Source organism: Parus major, chromosome 2, assembly GCF_001522545.3.
Source record: "Parus major isolate Abel chromosome 2, Parus_major1.1, whole genome shotgun sequence".
Taxonomy (NCBI): domain Eukaryota; kingdom Metazoa; phylum Chordata; class Aves; order Passeriformes; family Paridae; genus Parus; species Parus major.
The window spans coordinates 137,898,632-137,919,581 of record NC_031769.1 but is presented as its reverse complement, the minus strand read 5'-3'; the positions used below and the strand labels follow the sequence as shown (position 1 = coordinate 137,919,581).

The 20,950-nt window shown below is 39.2% G+C and overlaps 1 protein-coding gene and 1 long non-coding RNA gene across 11 annotated transcripts in view; both read left to right on the top strand.

Moving 5' to 3' along the window:
- Positions 1–5,509, top strand: part of LOC107199925 — an 11,149-nt gene extending 5,640 nt beyond the window's left edge. For 7 of the 9 annotated variants that reach the window (XR_001519375.2, XR_002001338.2, XR_001519369.2 and 4 more), the window contains 2 exons: positions 3,361–4,764; positions 5,221–5,509. This is a non-coding gene — a long non-coding RNA (uncharacterized LOC107199925). Of the gene's footprint in view, positions 1–433; positions 4,765–5,220 lie in introns of all 9 variants that reach the window. The other 2 variants (XR_001519368.1, XR_004496234.1) reach the window with 2 other exon arrangements.
- Positions 5,510–7,101: 1,592 nt separating this feature from the next.
- Positions 7,102–20,731, top strand: DSCC1 (DNA replication and sister chromatid cohesion 1). 2 transcript variants are annotated; one of them, XM_015618032.3, is made up of 9 exons: positions 7,102–8,024; positions 9,651–9,819; positions 12,173–12,307; positions 13,525–13,615; positions 14,592–14,730; positions 16,173–16,222; positions 17,358–17,512; positions 18,077–18,225; positions 19,005–20,731. In XM_015618032.3, the coding sequence occupies exons 1-9, from the start codon at positions 7,795–7,797 to the stop codon at positions 19,111–19,113; spliced, it is 1,227 nt and encodes a 408-aa protein (XP_015473518.1). In that variant the 5' UTR covers positions 7,102–7,794; the 3' UTR covers positions 19,114–20,731. The 2 variants fall into 2 exon arrangements, with proteins under 2 accessions (XP_015473518.1, XP_015473517.1); XM_015618031.3 differs by having other exon boundaries at positions 7,104–8,024; positions 17,355–17,512.
- Positions 20,732–20,950: the final 219 nt, after the last annotated feature.

Below are 20,950 nucleotides of genomic sequence, written 5' to 3'. Positions count from 1 at the left end.
CATCGCTACAAACCCCTGACATCGCTACAAACCCCTGACATCTCTACAAACCCATGGCATCGCTCAGCCCCGCTGCCATCATCAGCACAGCTGCTCCCTCCGCCGGCTAGCCTGACTCCTGCCTGTGTAAAAAACTGCTGCCAGTGCTTAATCACTCTGCCACCCTGTGGCCCTTCCGAGAATGTAAGTTTGAAAATGCCAGTTAGAAAATTGTAGTGAATCGATGCTCCACGCAAGAAAAAGACTGTTAAATCAAGCTTATTTTTTAAAGGAATAACCTTTAGACAATACAATCTTTGCATCCAATAAGAAACACAAACATATTTGACTTCATCATTAATTTCCCTCCTCAATGAACACCAAAAATAACTGCCCAATCTTGTAAAAATTAAAAAGTCAGTAAAACACTGGATAATTCAATATTCTCTTTCAGGAAGGCGCTTTGCAAGCATTTGTCTGGCACTTCCTGGGTTCTCAAAGTATTTCAGGATGTTCTACAGTGCTGAAGCAATGAGATTAACTCAGTAGAACATGATTCTAAAATAAATCAGAATATACATTGTGCTGAGATATAGCAAAATGATCAGCTATGACCAGACCCTCTACTGAACTAAAAAGAAGGTATCTTCAGTGCTATTGAGAACCAGAATTCTTTAATGTTGAAATAATTCTTCTGCAGCTCTGGAAAGCTCCCTGCTTTTCCAGCAGGGAAACTGGATGCCAAAAACCTGTGGGAAGGAGGCACCAAAGACAGAACTGGGATGAAACAAAACCATATCAAGGTTCTCTCATAAGACCAAATTCAGGTTTCTTGAAATAGATAACCTGGTAAACAATATTGCAAAGGGCTGAGCTGTAGTGGGAACACTGTTGTACTCTCAACAGCTCAGCAGAAAAAAAAAAACATGTAAAGATCAGTGTGTAATTGTTGAGTCCAAGAAGAAAATTTCACCAAGGTGCACTCCCACATGGAAGAAGGGTGAAATGAGAATAAAATGGTCCAGGAAGCACCAGCGAAGAAAAGAGGATTGGTGAGAAAAGCATCCCACTAAGAACATAAAAGTAAGACCTGAGCTGGAGAAAACAGAGGGAAAGAAGCTGCAACAGCAGCAATGGAGATGGAAGGAATAAATTTTCTTTGTAAAGTCCTACAGAGTTTTCTCCCTATATTACCCTGGCTTCACAGCAATTGTCAGAGAGACAAGAACTTCCTTCCTTGTCTTCACTGACTTCTTGCTCTGGAGAGGAGACCTCCAAATTTCAACTCTTAAAGATGTCAGTATAGAAAACTCACCCAGAAGCATCTCAGAAGACCCACCTACTGAACATCCCCACCATGGAATAGGATCAGCTAACACAATTTTTCTATAACACAATTTAGCAGACTTCAGTGTACACTCCCACAGGAATGGAACCTGCATAGCTTTTTTAATTAAAGCTTTTGATTTATTTTTTTTTAATTGCCTTTGATGCTTCTCTCATTCAAATAATTAAATTTTGGAGGTAAACTCGTTTAGCTCTCTGAAGATGGGCTTAAAGGGCAGTATTTGGCTTCATGCCTCATACAGGATCTCTCTCTTGAAACAGTTCATGATGAGAGCAGCCTCATCATCCACTTTCCAAGCAATTTGCCAGGCAAAGGCAATTCTGTTAGGTAAGGTCTGTGTCAAAACTGATGACCCAGTCTCTAACATTTAGACAGGAGAAAGTGAGAGGACAAGAATCTCTCCTAAGTGTATAGGCATTGAACTTTCCTGAGTCAACAGTGATTTGGGATCTGAGAGGCCAAAACGTCCAGTGAATGGAAAATTACTTGTGTTATCCTGGTTATAGCCTACCACATTATGTCAAATTACCTAAAGACACTGACAGCCCTTTTGATATAACCACTACTATTCATTACTCACAGAGTTGTAAGAAAATAATTGAGCTACTCATTTACACAATTGAATTGATTACAATGGAAAAATGTTTGTCCTCACAACAAACTCCAGTATTCAGCAGCAGGAGAAAAAAATAAAGATGGTTAGCATCTTCACAGAAAAATATCAAAAATATAATAGACATGGGATGCTTTAGCCATAGGCCCTAGTATCTGATGAGGGGGGTAGATGGAAATCTTCAGAACAAAATGTTTCCAGCAGAGATGTCTGCAGAGTTTTTCCATTTTCATGTCAGGTTGATGGTTTGAGGCTAAAAAGGGCACGGGACTAGAAAGGCTTCTAGGTATATTGGGGAGCAGGATGGGAAAGCTATAGCTTGCTCATCTAACATGTCAGCATAGGGAAGAAAGTTAAGAATGACAAAATCGAGTGAACTGGTAATTTTTGAACAGTTACAGCCTGAGATTGCATTATTCATCATGACTGAGGGGGAAACTAGTAGGCCTTACAAGGAGAAACATGAGAAACACCTAGAATGTAACAGAATCAGATACTTGTTCTGCAGTTCATTCCAGCATTAGATTTGTTGGACAGAATTTTTCTGATGCATTAATTAGTATTGCATTTTATTATTTTCCATGTAAGGCTTCTGCTGCCTTTGTTACATGAGCTTTTCATATATTGGCTTCTTCTCATTTAAGTTTTCATCCTGCCATTTTCACTGTCATTTTCCTGTGTCACTCTATTCCTCCATTGTATTCTCTTTACAAATAGAACACTCGATACATTTTCCTGTTTGGATTTTTAAAAATACTTTGCAGAAAATGACTACAGTTTTCACATTAATTTGATTAATCTATTTTTTTACTTTATATTCAGACAGAAAGTGTAAGTATGTAGTTTGCTGGGTTTTATTTGTGGTATATATCCCCAACAATACCTTAAAAATTAATAATAGACTAAAAAACACCCACTCTCAGAGGTTACTACTATGCAGATAGCATCTAGTCAAGAAGTGAGATGATGGAATAACTTGCCAGATGGTAAAATAATTAAATACTAAATACTAATACCTAAATACTGATATTTAGGTTGTCAGTATTAATAAGGTCTGCAGACTGAGGTTTGAAATGAGCCACAAAATTCTCTACACAATATTTTAAAAACTACATTTATTTGCATTTATCTTATGTAACTCCTAGACATTAATGGTAAGACTGTTTTAAATATCTCTAGCAGCAGGTGTTTTATGTGATTAAATATTAGGGCTTGCAGTAAAGTATTGCTGTTAATTTTCCCAACTAGCAAAATCATCTGGGTATGAATTACAGACTTGGCTGTGGTAGAAGCACTGTGGAGATCTACTCAGAAAATGATGCACAGGGAGCAGAGGATTTTAATTATATACTCATGCATGAACTAACATGGTTTCTTGACTTATATTCTAAATTTGAATTATTACATTATTACATTCTAGGAAAAAACAGCTTGCTCTTTCATCCCAACGTGAACAGACATCACAGCACCTTCCCCCACCCATTGCACCAGTGTTTACATTGTGAGGACATGCTGAAAAGCAATGAATATTCTGGCTGACTGGCTGAGACTGAGAGAAGCTCTGAATGTAGGCTGGATACCACCTTGCTCACGTTTACCCCACCTTATCCTGAAATCAGCGTTGCATGATGGATCTTCTGCCTTTGTTTGCAATTACATATACAGTCCCTGCAAAGAAATAACATAGCAACAAAAGAAGTCTCTAATTGCTGGTTGTCTCATAAGCATTGGGCACCTGGGTTCTTGCTTGTCACAATGGTGTGTGGGGAAATTCTCAAAGTCATTTCTGAATTGTCTTGATTGTGTTTGAGCTCTGACTATTTGGCATATGCTTTCCAGCTCTGTGGTTGAGTTTTTCTTCTTCAGTATTTCCAGCTCAGAGACAATTTATGTCATGGAGATATTCCAAGCTATTGTATGGTTTACACGAATATTTAGGTTTGGTTACAGCTGTTTATTTTCTCCTAATTTGAATATAAGTGTTTTGCATCTCCCTAGTGGCCTGTTAAGACTGACAAGACATCATGTCTGAGGTAGCAATGAGCTATCTGGTTATTCTACTAATTGGCTGAAATTCTCCCTGTTTGAGTCTTGGACCTGCTTTGTGGTGCTTTTCTGGCTGACATCATCAGGTATGATGGTTTTACTGTGGAACAGTAATACAAATGAACCAAGGTCAACAAAGAATATACAAACCACTGGGTTTTTATTTTACATTTCACTACAAAAAAAAAAAAGTTTAAAAAATTGAAGTGTGTGTCAGTAACATACTTTATGGTATGATCTCTTTCAATGGAGAGCAGAAGAGTGTGTGCTCTGGTGATTTAGGGGATCTGAATTTACTTAGGATCCTGAGTTATGACTAAAACCTGAATATTGGGATTAACAGAGACAAGAACATCTTTATGAACTTATTTAATGTGGGTCACAGTCATTTTAACTTTCACCACATCTCCCAAGTTTTGCAATGTGTTGCATAGAAATTTATTCTCTTCTGTTATCCCTTACTTTCTGTTCTTTTTATCAGTAACCCCTAGTTCTTATATTTAAGACACACGAGACAATCATCATTCAGAATAGGCGTGCACCATGCATTTACACAATAGCATAATGGTATTTTCTGTTTGGTCTTTTGTCTTTCTTGTTTTCCTGAGAAGGAAATGTAACACATTCATTGTAGACATTGTAGTAATTTTGTCATTGCCAGTGTCTCATGGGAGTCTGTGATATGCTGAAACAGCATTCAGAACTGTAACCCCAGTCACACCCAGAGCTTCAGTGGTCACCTTCTGTACTGAAACACAATGAGCACATCCTACAGCAGGTATTTCTAGATAAAGAGAAACTGTCATTTAATGAATGAAAATGTAACACACATGCTAATTTTAAATATTGCAGATGGCATTCCAGCTGAAAAAAAAAGAAGTCCTTGAACTAGGGTTTATGAAGCTTTAATCAAAAGGAGTCTCTCTTGTGGAATAATTTCCAAGAACTGTAACTGTGAATTGTGTAATTATCACTGAGCTGATAATATGTTGGTATATTCAACTTTGGCACTGTGCCAGCTTTACCAGTGCTGGCTTTATATTTTTTTTATTATTTTCTCAGCTACCTCTGTTGTACTTTGAAACACATATGCAAATTTCTAGTGTGAAACACTCATAGCAGCCACTTAAAGCTTCCAATGGGCACCTGGGTGGATGGATAGCAGTTGGTGATAAGTTAAATCAGGATAGCTGAATTTACTGCTTCCTCAACTCTTGCTTCTGTTCTCCTACAGGTGTGTTTCACCCCTGCTTGTGCCATGATGTTACATGCTCCTGAACCCTGACAGTTTCAGCCCACCAGACCGCCTCAAACTGAAAACAGAACTCATTTATGCTATAGCAGCTCCAAAGCAAATAAATAACCCCACAGCATCAATATAAAATAATTTCAGGATCCTACCAAGCTCCCTTGCCATAGCATGCATTTCCTTACAAATTGACAGCAATTTTGATAGTTCATAATCTCATTTTCTCTGCAATTCAAATTCATTAAAGAATTTATCCATGTTTCAAGAAACCAAATTAATGAGTTCCTAGACAAGCCTGTTTTTGTCAGGTCACTGCTCTAAAGCAATCTCAGTAAAAACAGATGCATAATACCAGTTATTTCTTGAGAAATGGGACATCTCTATAGATTTGTGTCCACATGTTTGGAGATAGGCCAGTTGGCTTCTGTCTCTTAGAATGGATCAGAGCAGTATTCCCCCAAGTAGGGGCCTCAATATATTATCTAGCTGCTGATTTCTACCAAAATTGCAGGAAATTTACCTACCAAATTTGTTTGACCTTTAACAGCAGCTTCCAGAGGGGTAAACGAGGGACAGGCAGAGAAAGATGGTACAAGGATATAATTTAAGTTCTGAAATACATATATAATAGATATTATATAAATATATATATAAAATATATAAAGCATCTTCAACTAGAACTACCGGGATAAACAAAACTGATTAGAAAGATTAGTAACTGCTACAAGTGTTCCTGACCACAGATCAATGCCAACTCCTGAATAACATCTACTGATTTAATTCTTATTGAGTTTATTTACATAGCAGATCTCTTAAGATATAAACTCCACAAAGCCATGCCTTGGATTCAGTTTCCTGGCAGAACTTTTTTTTTAATTACACAGAATAAAAAGTTTGTTAGCTGATGCACACAGCAGGCAGCTAGGGCTAACACGCTACCAGGCTGAGTGTTAATATGCCCTGCAGCATAAATCAGTGAGTGTCTGAGGAGCCAGTTGTCCTGGACAAGGAAGAGAAGAGGCATCCTGTCCTGCTCCTTGCAGAAGTCTGACTCCCACTGCTGCTTAGCTGCTGTGTTCTAATCCTCTGCTTCTGTTTTCTTCTTATGGTTTAAGGACACCAAGAGACTTCCCCTTGAATCTCTGAGATGCACCCTATTTCCATTGCAGTAATCGTGCATGTCTGTGGTTTCTGCTCATTTGTGTCATGGCTTTACTCAAGCATGTCCTCACAGCTTCCTCTGGCAGATGTAGCCCCATCAGGCCACAGCAAAAACCTGAGCTGAGCCCTGAGTCACGGGGAGACAAGCCTCCGTGTGGAGGCTGTGCAACCTAAGGGGTCATGTGTGGATGAGAACTTGCAGGTAGCTGCCCTCGGTCAGACTGTCCCCAGAAGGACCTGGGGTGAGTGATGCCAGCGGGTGGCAGCTGCCTCAGCAGTGCTTTCATTCCCACTGTGGCTTGGACATTCAATTTCCCCCCGTCCACACTTGTTGTCACGCTCTGGTGCCGAGGAAAAACTTTGAGAGCTGCACAGCACTGCTGCAGGCTTGGGGCAGTGTGGCTGGAAAGCTGTCAGGTGGAAAATGCGCTGGTCAACGTGGCTGAACGTGAGCCAGTGTGTGCCCAGGTGGCCAAGAAGGCCAGTGGCATCCTGGCCTGGATCAGGAACAGTGTGGCCAGCAGGAGCAGGGCAGGGATTGACCCCCTGTGCTCAGCACTGGTGAGGCCACACCTCGAGTGCTGTGTCCAGTTCTGGGCCCCTCACTACAAAAAGGACACTGAGGGGCTGGAGTGTGTCCAGAGAAGGGCAACAGGGCTGGGGAAGGGTCTGGAACACAGGTCTGGTGAGGAGCAGCTGAAGGAGCAGGGGCTGCTTAGCCTGAAAAAAAAGGAGGTTCAGGGCAGACCTTATTGCTCACCACTACTCCCTGAAAGGAAGCTGTAGCCAGGCAGGAATTCTCCCAGCTAAGAAATAACAGGATGAGAGGAAGTGGGCTCATGTTGCAGTAGCAGAGGTTTAGACTGGATATTGGGAAAAATCTCTTCACAGAAAAGATGGTCAGGGACTGGAACAGGCTGCCCTGGGAAGAGGTGGAGTCACCATCCCTGGAGGTGTTTAAAAGATACATAGGTGTGGCATTTCTTGGAAGCCTTTTCCTTCCTAAACAGGTCTATGGTTTTATGTTGCCTCAGAGCTGGGCGCTGACTTCCATATTGGGCCTGGTTTTGCAATGTTTTGTCATTTTATTTTTGCGCATTTTGTGTATTTTTACTGCATTTCTGTCATAACAAGAGATTTTACTGCAGCATGGCCCGGCTCCTGTGCAGCCGGACAGAAATCGGAAAGTTTGTCCCATATTAGACCCGGTGGAAGAGCAGAGGGAAGCGATTCCCCTCGGTACAACCTCGAGCCGTTCTCGCCCGCCCCGCCATCGGTCCGCCCATCCGTCCGTCAACCGCGGAATCAACCCAAGCACAGCGCTGCCGCCTCCCCGCTGGGCGGGCCGGGGCGGGGTTGGAGGCCGTGGCGCGGAGCTCGGAGCGGGCCGGGGCGGGGATGGAGGCCGTGGCGGGGATGGAGGCTGTGGCGCAGAGCGCGGAGAGGGCCGGGGTTGCCATGCGGAGCCGCGCCGAGGTGGACGCCACACTGCAGACGGCCAAGCTGAACCCGGCGGAGCTGCTGCCGGCCGTGCAGTGCCTCACCTTCGGCCCGCAGGCCGGCGGTGGCGAGTGCTGCCTGCTGCAGCTGGAGCCGGGGCTCTGCGCCGAGCTGGAGGCGGGGCACAGGTACGGCGGGCGCGGGGCCGGGGCCGCCGCGGTTCGCGCCGCGGACATGTCCCGTAAACTCGGCTTCCTCCACACTGTGTTCTTCTGATGCTGTTTGTATAACTGCCCTGAAGTCCCTTAAACCTGTCTCAGTTACACTGGAGACTAAAAACTTTTTACATTTATAAGAACCGTGCTATGATTGGTTGTTTTTTTTTTGTTTTTGTTGTTGTGTTGTTTTCTTGTTTTGTTTGTCTGTTTATTTGTTTTTATGGAAAACTTCCTGCTGTGGAGTCTTAAAAACAAAACTCGGGAGATGCAGGAATAGGCTCCCCAAAAAGCGGTCGCAGCACCAAGCCTGCCACAAGAAGCAATTGGACAGCGCTCTCGGGCACATGGTGTGATGCTTTGAGCAGTCCTGTGCCCGGCCAGGAGCTGGACTCGATGATCCCTGTGGGTCCCGTGCAACTCGGGATATTCTGTGATTATATGATCAGAAATACAGGTTTAGAAAAGAGATTTCAGAAATAATAGATTTAGAAAAGAATCCTGCTGAGTTTGAGATTTTCCAGTTAGAACTCCCGAGGTCTGATGGATGACAGGGTGCCTACATGACAGACAAATTGGCAGGGAAGGATCTGCAGTATTAGCGTGGGCATACGGTGGGTTGCTTAGGTGACACTGGACTCTGGACCAAAACCAGGTTCTAGATAAGGTTTTGATACGCTTTTAAATTTCTTCCTTTACTGTAATGCCAGTTTTCCATAAGAAAAATACTTCAAGTGATAGGAAATGAGAAGTCCTTCTCAAGAAGGTAGTTCTCTAAGATACATGTTAGTATCCCATTCCTATTAATGCAATACTGATAAAGTATTATCTGTTAGAGGCCTGAATCATGTTGATCCTTTGGGGCACAGTTGAGCTTTGTTCATGCATGCAGGCTTTGGGAAACAAGAGGAGCAGTTTAATTAAATTGAACCTGAGCATTTAGATTAGTGTGTATTAGTATGTAGCCTGAGAGGAACTGAATGTTCCCCTGTCATCCTGTTTTGGTATTATCACATCCTCACCCAGAATCTTTACTTAATCAAGCATGTGAGCTGGAGAGGGTGGTTTACATTTTCTCTTTGACCAGAATTGTTCTAGAAAATTATTTTCTTTCCTGCTTGGAATTACTTGCAAGAAAATAGATATTCATTATCTTAAGGGCTCTGCGCAACAGACACAATTTCTGTTTGCTTTCTTGTTTCACAGTGGGCCAGCTTCAGTCCTCATTAAAGAAAACTCTAGTTGTAATCTGATTTCTAAGATTAGTGAACTAGTTCATGCATTAATCATCACTTAATGTTTTAGGGGAGTTGAGAAAATTGGTGTATGTCTATAGGCATTCAACTGTGTTCTGCATGCAAACTTTGCTTGTCTTTTGAGTTTTCCCACACTAAAACAAGAGGGAAAAACATTGTCAATTAATTGACATTTGCATCTTTATATTTTATTGAATTGTGACTGCTGCTACCAAACAGAACTGAAGTTTGTAATTTCTTTACAGATGTATAAATGTGAGATAATATCAGACAAATTTAGTAAGTGTTCACCCTGAAACAGGTAAAAATACATCAGTATTTCCATGCTGTATTTTTTTTCCAGCCTAGTAGTCCGTGGTGAAAAGGATGAACATGCAGTGTTGTGCAGCAAAGATAAAACTTATGACATGAAAATAGCAGATACCTCAAATATGCTGCTGTTTGTTCCTGGTTGCAAAACTCCAGAGGAGCTGAATGCAGATCCGGCATCTTGTAATATTATTCATTCACAGGTATGTCTTTCGGGGCTTTCATTTGTTTGCTTTAATTCTCTGCTTACTTATTCTCTGTGATTTCTTGTATTTTGTCCAAGATGCATATGTGAAACCCAGCTGGGATTCAGTTGCCTAAATATAGGCTTCTGATGCCACTTTAGATGCCCTGTGGTATTGCTTAGCTGCTGCTGCAGTCTGCCACTGGAGAAAGGATGAGTCTCCTGTAGCTTCTTTGCGTATTGACCAGTTCCAGGAGGATGTCTTTATAAATGTGTTCTTTACACAAGGCCGTGCTATGCCTTAGGGTGTCCAAAATCTCTTCTTCAGGCAACTGAGCTTTCTCCATAATGGATGGTTATTATTGTTTTTGAGAAGTTAAAACTGCGGTTTATTTTCAGTGCATATAATTACTTGTGGTAAGTATTAAAAGCTTGCAAAGAAAATATAATTTGTCAGTGTTAGCAACTATTTTTAAAGTAAACTATTTACAGGTTGATTTTTAGGAGTGCTTTCCCCAGAAGGGAGATTTTACCACATTGTGTCTGGATACTATTTTTTAAATATAGAAATGTATTCAAAGGTGGCTCTTTCAATTAGCGTATCAAAACATTCGTGAGAGTGAATGATTTTAGAGTCCTCTAAAAGAGTTTAAGAATTAAAAAATTGTAAAAGACTTTAGAGTTTAAGAATTCACTATTCTCTGCCCTCCTGAGGCATAGTTAATAAAATTCTATTAAAAATAGTAGGCAAATATTATTAATTAATTATTTGCTGTAATGGACATAATGGCATCATTGAGGAATGATCCTACTTCAACGGCAGTTCTTCCATAAGGTCTAATGAGCTAATGTAAAAAGTTATTTCAAGCTGAAGTAGATTAATGAGAAAGTAATATTCTTCCATATACTTATTTTTTGCTACATTAAATAATTTCACTATTCCTGTGAAGTTACACATCATAGAAATGTGATTTGCTTAGGAACTATTTTAAAAGTTTTATTTCTAAGAGCTTTCAAAATTATTTCAAAAATGTTAGATGGTTCATTGACACTGCAAGTTGTGAAACACAGCAAAAGATAATATGTGAACTCAGTACTTTGGGGCTTCACTTCCCTTCACTTATAGTCTTGGTGCTGATCTTTGTGTCACTTGCATGGCTGATACAGCCAAAGTGTCTGCCATTTTATTCACTTCACATAGCTCAGTTCAGGTTATGAGCTTTGGAGTATTAATTAGAATTATTTATTTTCTTTTCTGTGCAGAGTATCTTCTTATTACCAAATTGCTCAGAAAACAACTTAGCAGGAAAAAAGCCTAGCACTTAAGTAAATCCTAATTGACATGAATCTTGGAAGTTTATCAGGAAATTGCTGTTTATTTCTATGTATTAGTATTTGTATATAATTTCTTCTGTATATAGGTGGTTTTCTTACAGTTGATTAAAATGGAATATTATTTTAAAGTTTTAGTTGTTTGGGTTTTTTTCTTTAATGAGGGACTTCTAAAATACCCCAAGTACTCCAGTAAAGCACTTAGGGTATTTTAAAGTACTGTCTAGAGGCTTTTTTGTGGAAGCTGTTTTAACATGGGACTAGTGACTAGGTTAGGAGTCACTAAGCTGGAGCCTGTTCTGCCTCTGCGATTCTGTTCCCATTTCTGTCGGTTTGGTAAATAGCAGAAATGATGCTAAAAGACCTCCAATAGTCTGTCCTCTTCAAAGAATCTTGGAGGAAGTCAAAGCTGTACCATGTGAAACACCTCAGGATTACTCTGAATGTAAAGCTTTGGTAAGTCAGTGTTGTTGAATCAAGAACAGCCAAGCTTCCTGTTGCACTCTTCATTTGTGTGTTGACTCAGGGTAAGGAGCAGAGACATCTTGTCAGTTATGTGCAAGTGTAGCTTTCTGTCCTTGTTAATGTCTGCTTTGCTTGAGCTTAGGGCTATGATGATTCATTAAGGTGTAAAAAGACCATGAAGTAGATCCCAAGCATGGGGAGAAGTGGGGAAGATAGACACAGGGCTTTTATGGCAGTAATATAATTTATTGTTAAGACAAAAAGCAGTTTTAAGAAAAATTGTGCAGAAATATATCCTGTGGTGATTTCCTGTCATTTGCATGAAGAGTTGTTACCTTTGTCTTATGCACTGCAAACATATTTTTTATCAGTCAACAGTAGATTTTTATTCTTCATTGTCTGTAGTAATTTTTTTTATTGAAAACATTGCAATGATTGTTTTGTCTTTAATTACCCTGTTAATAGTTCCTTGTTTTCAGTGACTAGATTAACACTGCTTGCTGATAATTTTTGGTAAGCAGCTTTGAATCCAGATGCTATGTTAAAATGTTTAGAGTCTCTGTTTTCTCTTGTAGATTGCTGGTTTCTCCAAGAACTATTGGGAATTAAGGAGATGTCGACCAAAACTGAAGAAATTGAGGAAGCTTTTAATGGAAGATCCATATGAAGGGCCTGACAGTCAGAAAGATCAGACTTCGACGTTTTCAAAGGTAAATCAGCTGTGTAAGTTGCTTTCTTGTAATTGGTAATGAACAAATTAAAGTGAACATACATCCGTAAGGAGAAAAACCCATTTCCTCACATGATTCACAGTGCTTCTTTGAGTTAATTTTTTAACCCTTCTATTCTAAACAAGTTGGTTGGTGTTAGTACTTCCAGTGAGTACAGGTAAGCAACCTTTTTATTAGTTAAAAGAGGAAAATGAAGGACATGGAAGGAGGCTGGGCATTTCCTTTTTCATATGGGAAGTTTTTTGTATTGGCAAGGCGCTTGCCAATCAGTAATTGGTGATGACAAGAAGAAGGGAGTTGAAGAGAGTAACAGGGATTATATATAAGGCATGGAATAAGATGCACTAAAAGAAGTGAAAACACAAATAAAATCCTGTCCTGCTGTTTTACCATGTCTCCAGGAAATTCAATTTGGAACCTAAAGAGTAATGGAGAGACCCGGACTGTGCAGCATATGATCTCAGATAAAAGGCTGATAAAAATTCTGGGGTTTTGTCAGTTTGCTTTTGACTTTAAAACCAGAAAAGTAGTTGCTCTCAAGTATTTTATGCTGAGGCTTGATTGAAGTTGACACCAACAAATCATCTGTATGTGCTTGGATGTGCAAACACAGATGTTACTTTTCTCTGGAGTCATCATGCCTCTCTCTTCTTGGATGATTAACAGGCTTATTTCTGATTAGTTACAGAACTAATCAGAATTGCCTACCTATGCTGATCGAGGCGTAGAAAAACATACAGCAAAATAAGGGATGGCAAACGTTAAAGGGCTTAAATGACTTCTATCCAAAAGTGATAAGTGATTTTTGCTTTGCCTTTTCTTTGAAATCTCACAGATTAAAATATGTGATTTCAGGAAATCCGGAACACATTCACTTTTTGTTCTTGCTGGCTTACAAGGTCTGCTTGTGCTAATTTGACATTCTGGGGATACAGGTATATTATTTATGACTGGTACAAAGAATTTCCTGTAGTTAGGCTGCCTTTTATATTGAATACCCTTTGAGACAATGTTTTAAGTTACAGGAAAATTTTCAGAGAGTGTGGCAAACCTTAGAAAATACAGAGTCTGGGAAGAAGCCATCTATCTTAAGTCTTTCCTTCATTATAGATTATAATGCATTTAGTATGGCCACTAAAGCAAAGAAGGAGTAAGAATAACCTCTTTTATTTCCTCCTTGTTTTCTCTTGTTGCAGTATACAACAGAAGATTTATTAAGTCTGATTCAAGCAAGTGAAGAAGAAATACTCCACCAATTGCAGGTTATAGATGCCTGCAAAATTGAAGGTATTAGTGTCTAAAGATTATAATTACATATGTAAATAAATTTATTTATTTACATAAATAAATATGTAATTATAATAACATATGAGTAATTATGTATATAATTACTTATATACGTAAGGCCCATTCCATATCCTTGTCTTTCAAGGTACAAGTACTTCAAAGTTCTAAGACTTGTTTCCATAGATGAATGTCCTCTGCTGCTATGAATCTGATCAGAAGGATAAAGCTGAGCAGGCACTGCCAGTTTCTCTCTTTCCAGGATAACTCCTTTGCTGCAAACACTGGCATCAGAGTATCCCACCCACAGCACAAATATTTTTTTTAGCTGGTCACCCTCTTTATGAATGAGTGGGTACTGTTTTCTGTAGCTCTAGAGGCAAAAATAGATGATTCTTAGGTAACCCCATCCTGTTTATAGTTCTTTCGTCCTCCCAGACTGGGTTTATCTCAGTGTCTTCCTAACATGTGAGGCAAGGTTTGAGCAAGTGCCTCACCTTGGGACAGGTCCTCCTCGTCCTTTGCTTGGCCATGCCCAAACCCTCACTGGGACACAAGGTGATGACAGTCCTAGAATCCTCTGGATTTCTGGATTTTTGTAAACTTCTCTAGACCTGAGCTGTTGCTTTGTAGAGCCAGTGCAGCCAGTTCTGTTCACGCAGTTCTGTTCCTGAACTAAATATTGTTTTTTTCACATTTGATTCATCTTGGAGTGATATTTGTAGTGTCTTTGTATCTGAGGCAGTTAAACAATTACTAAAGAATTACAAACAGTTGAGATAATTAAATCTCCTTTACATTTGTTCTTATGATTTAGTTCCTTTTCTCAGCTTTTTATTCTGAAAAAGACACAATGCTGCTGCATGTTGTAAAGGTGTGACCTGAATGTCCAGACTCCAGTAATGTATCTTAATGGCAATAGAATTAAAGTGTTAATGTTTTCCTTCTAACAGTGTTTTTTTGGTGCTCTGTTTGGCAGGATATTGGAGAATTCTACACTTTGACTATGAGATGAAACTCTTGAATCATGTGACTCAGCTAATAGACTCAGAGTCCTGGCCTTTGAGTAAGGTTCCTTTATGTGCCTGCCTTGAAGAACTTGGATCTCTAGAACCCAGGTAAACAATTATTTTTAGTACTTAAAATTACCTACATTAATTATTAACTATTAATAATTACAGTACTTGTTAACTATCTATTAGAATTATAGTCTTGCAAATCTAGATTCTAGTTATCATGTTGTAAATGATACATTTTCCTTGTTTCTAAAAATATTCAAGGGAATTTTTAGGCAGATAGTTTAGTAAACTGATTTTAGTGTTTATTGGTAGTATTTCCATTGATTCATAGCAGAAACATTACTGCTGAGTTGTAAATGATGGAAGTAGCATGTGCTTAAGTTGTAAATTGCTGAGCATCTTGAAGTACCTGTTCTGAAGCTATAGCTAGCCAAAAATGTTTGGTTTATCTGTTGCATACTAGGCAAGAGGGAGATATGTTTTCTGGTGTAATTCAAAATCACCAAAAGTCTTAAAGTCTTAAGTTTACAATATGTAGCATTTTCCATTTAATTTGCTTTTGACTCAAAAAAAATATCCGCAGTTAGGCTATAATTTTATGATAGAGAAAAGCATGTATTATTTAGTAAGGGATAATTAATTGAGAAATTTTTGACTTGCATCATAGGATCATTCAGACTGGTAAAAAACATCAAGATCATTGAGTCCAACCATTAACCCACCACTGCCAAGTCCATGTCCCTAAGTGCCACATCTGCACATCTTTTAAACACCTCCAGGAATGATTTCTCCAGCACTTCCCTGGGCAGCCTGTTAGAGTGCTTGAAAATGCTTTCCATGAAGAAATTTTTCATATATCCAATCTATGACTGTGGTCATTTCCTCTCATCCTGTTGCTTGTTGCCTGGGAGAAGAGTCCTGACCCCTACCTGGCCACAGCCTCCTTTCAGGGAGTTGTAGAGATTGATAAGGTCTCCCCTAAGGCTCATTTTCTCCAGGCCAAGCACCCCCAGCTCCTCATCAGATCTGTGCTCTAGACCCCTCCCCAGCTCTGTTGCCTTTCTCTGGACACACTCCAGCCCCTCAGTGTCCTTTTTGTAGTGAGGGACCCAGAACTGGACACAGCAATCGAGGTGTGGCCTCACCCGAGTACAGGGCAACAGCCACTGCCCTGGTCCTGCTGGCCACACTGTTCCTGATGCAATTCTTCCTCACTGGAAAAAGGTGATACTGCAGGAGTCTCTATTCCTTATTTTCCTTACACATTTTAGTCTTTGCTAGTTATAACTAGAAAGTCAAAGAGACCTTTGGGGTTGACAGGCTAAATCAGCTCCCATCTTTGGATGGATTTTATTTGTCCCCTTTGGTTCTTTCTGTTACTTCTATTTTTTTACCAGTTCCTTCATTTCACCCACAAAAATGTGTCTCATCATCTATTCTCTTCAATTTATTTTTTTTCTCCATACCTGTTAATCTTCTTGGTAACTGTTTCAGTAGTGCTCTAGTAAACAGCAGAACTTGATTTCTGATTTTTTTTCCAGAGAGATGATAGAACATATTCTTTTGAGCTATGGCAGGAAATATGTTGATGGTAAGTTTGGGAAAGCATGCGTGTTTTAACTTTGCATAAAAGAAATAGTTATTAATGAGGAAATGTAGATTTTGTGAAGCATGGCCCAACCAAATGTTTGCTGCAGTGCCAGTATAAGGAGGGAGCAAATTGGGCTAAAAATCAGTACAATTGTTAAAGGGAGTTTCATAGGAAAAGAAGGGCTATTAAACCATACAAGATGATTGTGAACAGAGGTACTGGAAATGATTTATTAGGTGTCTACAAGCCATAACTTTGTGACTAAAAAGAGATCGCTAGTAAAATTTAGGTGACTTCTCTCTTGAGATACCCTAGAAGATCTCAGATATTTAAGCAATTAATTAAGTAGTCAATGGCATAAATTCAGCTTTCCTAAACTCAATATCTGCCTTTGGTCTCTTGAACACAAGATCTGCTGCTGTATGGATTAGATTTCCATTGTCCATCTCACACACAGATATAATACTGCACTGCCCTAATCTCATTCTGAATTCTTCCCCATGGTGGCTTTCATCGCACCTTCAGCTGACACGGGAGTTGCACTCAACCTTAAGGGACATAGGAAAGTAATTGGAGTTACAACAGACTCTTGTGTTAGCATATTTAGGAAGTTTGCACAAGGAACAAGTCTGAATTACAGAAAGATGGCTGAAACAATAGAAGGAAGTGTTTATACCTCATTTGGTTCAGAAAATTTTAGTCATATCAGTGTGAGAGAAAATGAAGTCTCATCCCTTCATGATCTCATAAGGGTGATTGAAGAAGTGAAAGTTTTGTTAATTGTTTAAGCAAATGCTTTAATACAAATCAGTCAGAAATAGGAATGAGAGCTGTAGGAGAAATGGTACATTGTGAAAGGGGAAAATATGGAGGGCAGACACATTTATTGATAAGAATTAATACTGTAGTTGGGACAGTGCTGCTGTGTTCTGCATAGTTTTTTCTTGAGAATGAGAAGATACCATAATTTATCTAAATTAATACCAAGTCAAATTACTTCCCAAAGGAGAAGAAAAAAGAGAATGCTTGGTGTATAGAATGAATGTAGAACAGAATGGAAATACAAGGGAATACAAGGCTGTTCTTTTATCAAAAGGCAAGAATCCAAGATAACCTAGTTTTTGCTTCTCAGCAGGGGAGATTTTCTTTGAAATGCATGAAGATAAAATATGCAGAGCTATAGCACAAATGCTTTTGCAAAACGCAGTTAAATTCAATCTGTCAGAGTTTGAAGAAGTCTGGCAACAGAGTGTTCCTGAGGGGATTACAACAAGGCTTGATCAACTTCAGGTAAACATGTAAAGAAGTATGGATTCATTTGTGAGTAGGCTGTAACTGACTTGTGTCATATATATATATATATATATATATATATATTATCCATTACTGTTTTTGTCAGCTTTTGAGTTCAAGTATGCTTTATGATGTCCTCTATGAGCAGCAGTAGTCTGGAATCATGGTAATTCAGGTTTCTGTAGGCACATTTCACTGTTTGAAGAAAGGCTGCAGCTGTACCATTACCACTTGTGTGACTGGAACAGAAACTGAAGCTGTTGTTGAACAGATTGCAGTGACATCCAGCAGAGTAGCAAACACTATGGGAATCCTTTTGTTCAAAGCAGGCAGAGAGATGTTAGAACCCAATGGATTCTCCCTTCCTTCTTGTCATAAAGGAAATTATAAGTACTGGCGGTAAAACAGTGCCTTTATGGTACTTCTTCATTTTCCCTCTAGTAGTGCTGTTCTGGAAGGCTTTGGATCTGCAAAGAGCAACTTGTATGGAATATGTCAGGAGGAAGGAAGTTTAATTGTTTTGTCAGTACTTAACATTTCCTTTCTGATGCTGATCTACAGGGCTTGGCTCTTGTGGATAAAAATTCAAGACCAGAGACCATCTTTCTACTAAAAGTGGAAGACTTACCTGAAGACAATCAGGAAAGATTCAACAGCTTATTTCGCATACGGGAAAAATGGACAGAGGTGGATATTACCCCTTATATAAAGTAAGGGTATATTTATTTTTATTAAAATATAATTAGTATTATATTCTTCCCTTTTTGCATAGCTGGTTTCTGATGAGCTATCACTGCCTCAGTGATACTACTATGCTTTGCATTTTAAATTAATGTGGATTCCCTATATGAATACAGTACCTATCTCTGGGATCTGTAACTCTCTTTTTTGGATTAAATTATGTAAAAAGCTGATCCTACTGGGTTTAAACAATAAATGATGTCTTGCCTTAATCAAATGAGAGTTAATTGAAAGGCTAAACTTCCTGACATTTACAATGAGTCTCTATATTTAGAACACTAGAACTATAGAGCAAAAGTGCTTCCTGTACTGTGTCCCTTGTTCCTTTGGTGGTTAAGACTTACACTACTGCACTATTGAGAATGTTCAGCTGTGATATACGTGTGCAGATATTGATGCTAATCCAGAAGTAACTGCATCAACTCTTCATGAGTGGCTCTAAATTTACTGTAATATAACTGTTTTGCTAGATTGAAAACTCTGTTAGAGAACAGTAATAATAAAAATTCTGCCTAAACCACAAAATTCTTTTTTCTGAAGTAAGTAATTTAGTTTTGTCTAGTGTTTAAATGTCAAGGCAAGTTCTAAACTTTAGATAATTTAAAGCATTATGTGATAGTTACAGTAGTTCGGGTTTTTTCCTAATATCCTAATCCAGTTTATTGCTGTAGTTACAAATATTTTACAGATTCATTTTGTGTGAGAATCTCTCTTAATGCCAATGTCATGTGCTTTATTTCCTCTTCAGAGACTTGTGTGCAGAGAAGCAGACTGTTGGTGCTCTTCTGACAAAATATGCTCGCTCCTCAATGCTGAATGGTGTTAAAGTTTATAATTCTAGAAGGCCCATCTCATAAGAAGTATTGTTTGAAGAACTGAGGATACTGAATGTAGCAACTGTGATTGTAACTTGATGCTGCCTTCTGGGAAAAAGACTGCCAACCATCATTATACAGTGTACTTGAGGTTAAGCAGCTAGGCTACTTGAACACATTGTGTTTTCTGCTCAGCTAAAGAGAGTGTGAGGGCACTTGTGGCCTCTAAGGAATGAGGTGAGGTGTGGCCTCACCTTCCTTTGCCAATCTTCCTTTGCCCAACTGCCTTTTCCTTTGTGTCTGGTTAAGCCAGGAGCCAAGCTACTTCTTGAATACACTTAATCTGCTTATCCATAAGTCTGAAATGGAAATTTAAAACCTCCTTGATAATAATGCAATTGATTGAATTGATTTGATTAACAAAATGGAAATTTTAGTCTTCTGCCCATTAGTGGCCATTCTTTAAGTTTCATTGCTTTCATTCAGTGTTCACATTTTGAAAAGCACAGAACTTTTAAGTCTCATGAACAAATCATTCCCCATTGAGACTGCACCTAACACTTTAATACTTGGCAGAATGGCCTTATATATATATATATATATTTCAAAAAAAACCGTAATTGCAGTGAAGCATGAATATAAGAGAGAGTAGTTGGACATTGTGTTACGAATTTCCTATGAAGTGTCATTAAAATGTAGCAGAGGTAAAACTAACGCTTTACAGAAGACTACTTACACTTTTTTAAAAAGAGCCTACAAAACTTTGTAGTACAATTATTTTTGTAGTTTGTTATGGCATATAACTGCACATAGAAATTGTGCCTTGAAACCTTACATTATAATATTGTTCTCTGTAGAGCAATATAACAGGATGGTTTTATGATACCACCATGAAGTGGTGTGCCTGAGATGGTAATTTTGTAATCATTAAAAAGGATTGTTTGCATGTCCGTAAACCACTTTAATATTAGATAGTTTTCAGATTTATATTTTAAACTTAGCAGTTTTCTGTCAGACTCATGTGAGGTATGAAATACCTTGAAACTGCCAGCATTTTAGCTGTAGAGAGATGAGTGGGGAGAGTAGAGAAACTCCTCCTAAATCAAGTGTAACTCTTAAGATGCAGGGTGTGTATACTTGGAATTTGCTACGGATAAAAGCTGTGGATTGTTGTTCGGTGCTGCAAGGTCAGTGCCCTGTGCCTCTACATTGCTGGTGCAGGGGTGTGGCGTTTGACCAGCTCTGTGGAGACCGAGACTGACTTTCTGCTGGGAAGAACTGCCTTGTTTACTGTCTGGTTCCAACAGCTGCGCTTCCCCAATAGGAATAGGTTCCCTCCCAGAGATCAATGATAATATGAATGGAAAAGCCTTGGAAATTCTTTCCATTGTATCACAGAAGGCTCCTTAGTTGAAATACACAACATAATTGGTAACTTTTGTATTTGTGGTCCAAGTTTTTATTTGCATATATGTATAATATATACATATTTACATAGAGGGTTCTTTATAAAACAAACAAGAAATTAGGTATTTCATGAATAGAGTTTTGTTACAGCCGCGAGAAGAGTTTGTTGAAATTAATTGTTGTCATTCCATGTGTTCAGTGCTCCTGGTTGGTTTTGTTAGACATTCAAGATGAAATGACGCTTTCAAACTCCCATCAGATTTTTTCATGCATGCATTTATTCTAACCTAAACTAGATGAATCTGACGTTACTTATAACAAACTTGGTTACGAAGGAACTTTATCTCGTGTCCCCTGCTCCTACCGGTGGCGGCAGGCGGAGGTCGCTGCGTGCCGCGCTCCCGCCTCGCGTTCGCGCCTCACCTTCGGCTCCCGCCGTCCCTTCCCGCCTTCCCCAGGCCCGCGCCTGCGC

Coding starts and splice junctions, on each gene's coding strand:
- DSCC1 (XM_015618031.3), top strand. CDS start 7,795: ATGGAGGCCGTGGCGGGGATGGAGGCTGTGGCGCAGAGCGCGGAGAGG. Junction 13,616..14,591: donor AGATGCCTGCAAAATTGAAG/GTATTAGTGTCT, acceptor TCTGTTTGGCAG/GATATTGGAGAATTCTACAC. Junction 17,513..18,076: donor CAAGGCTTGATCAACTTCAG/GTAAACATGTAA, acceptor GCTGATCTACAG/GGCTTGGCTCTTGTGGATAA.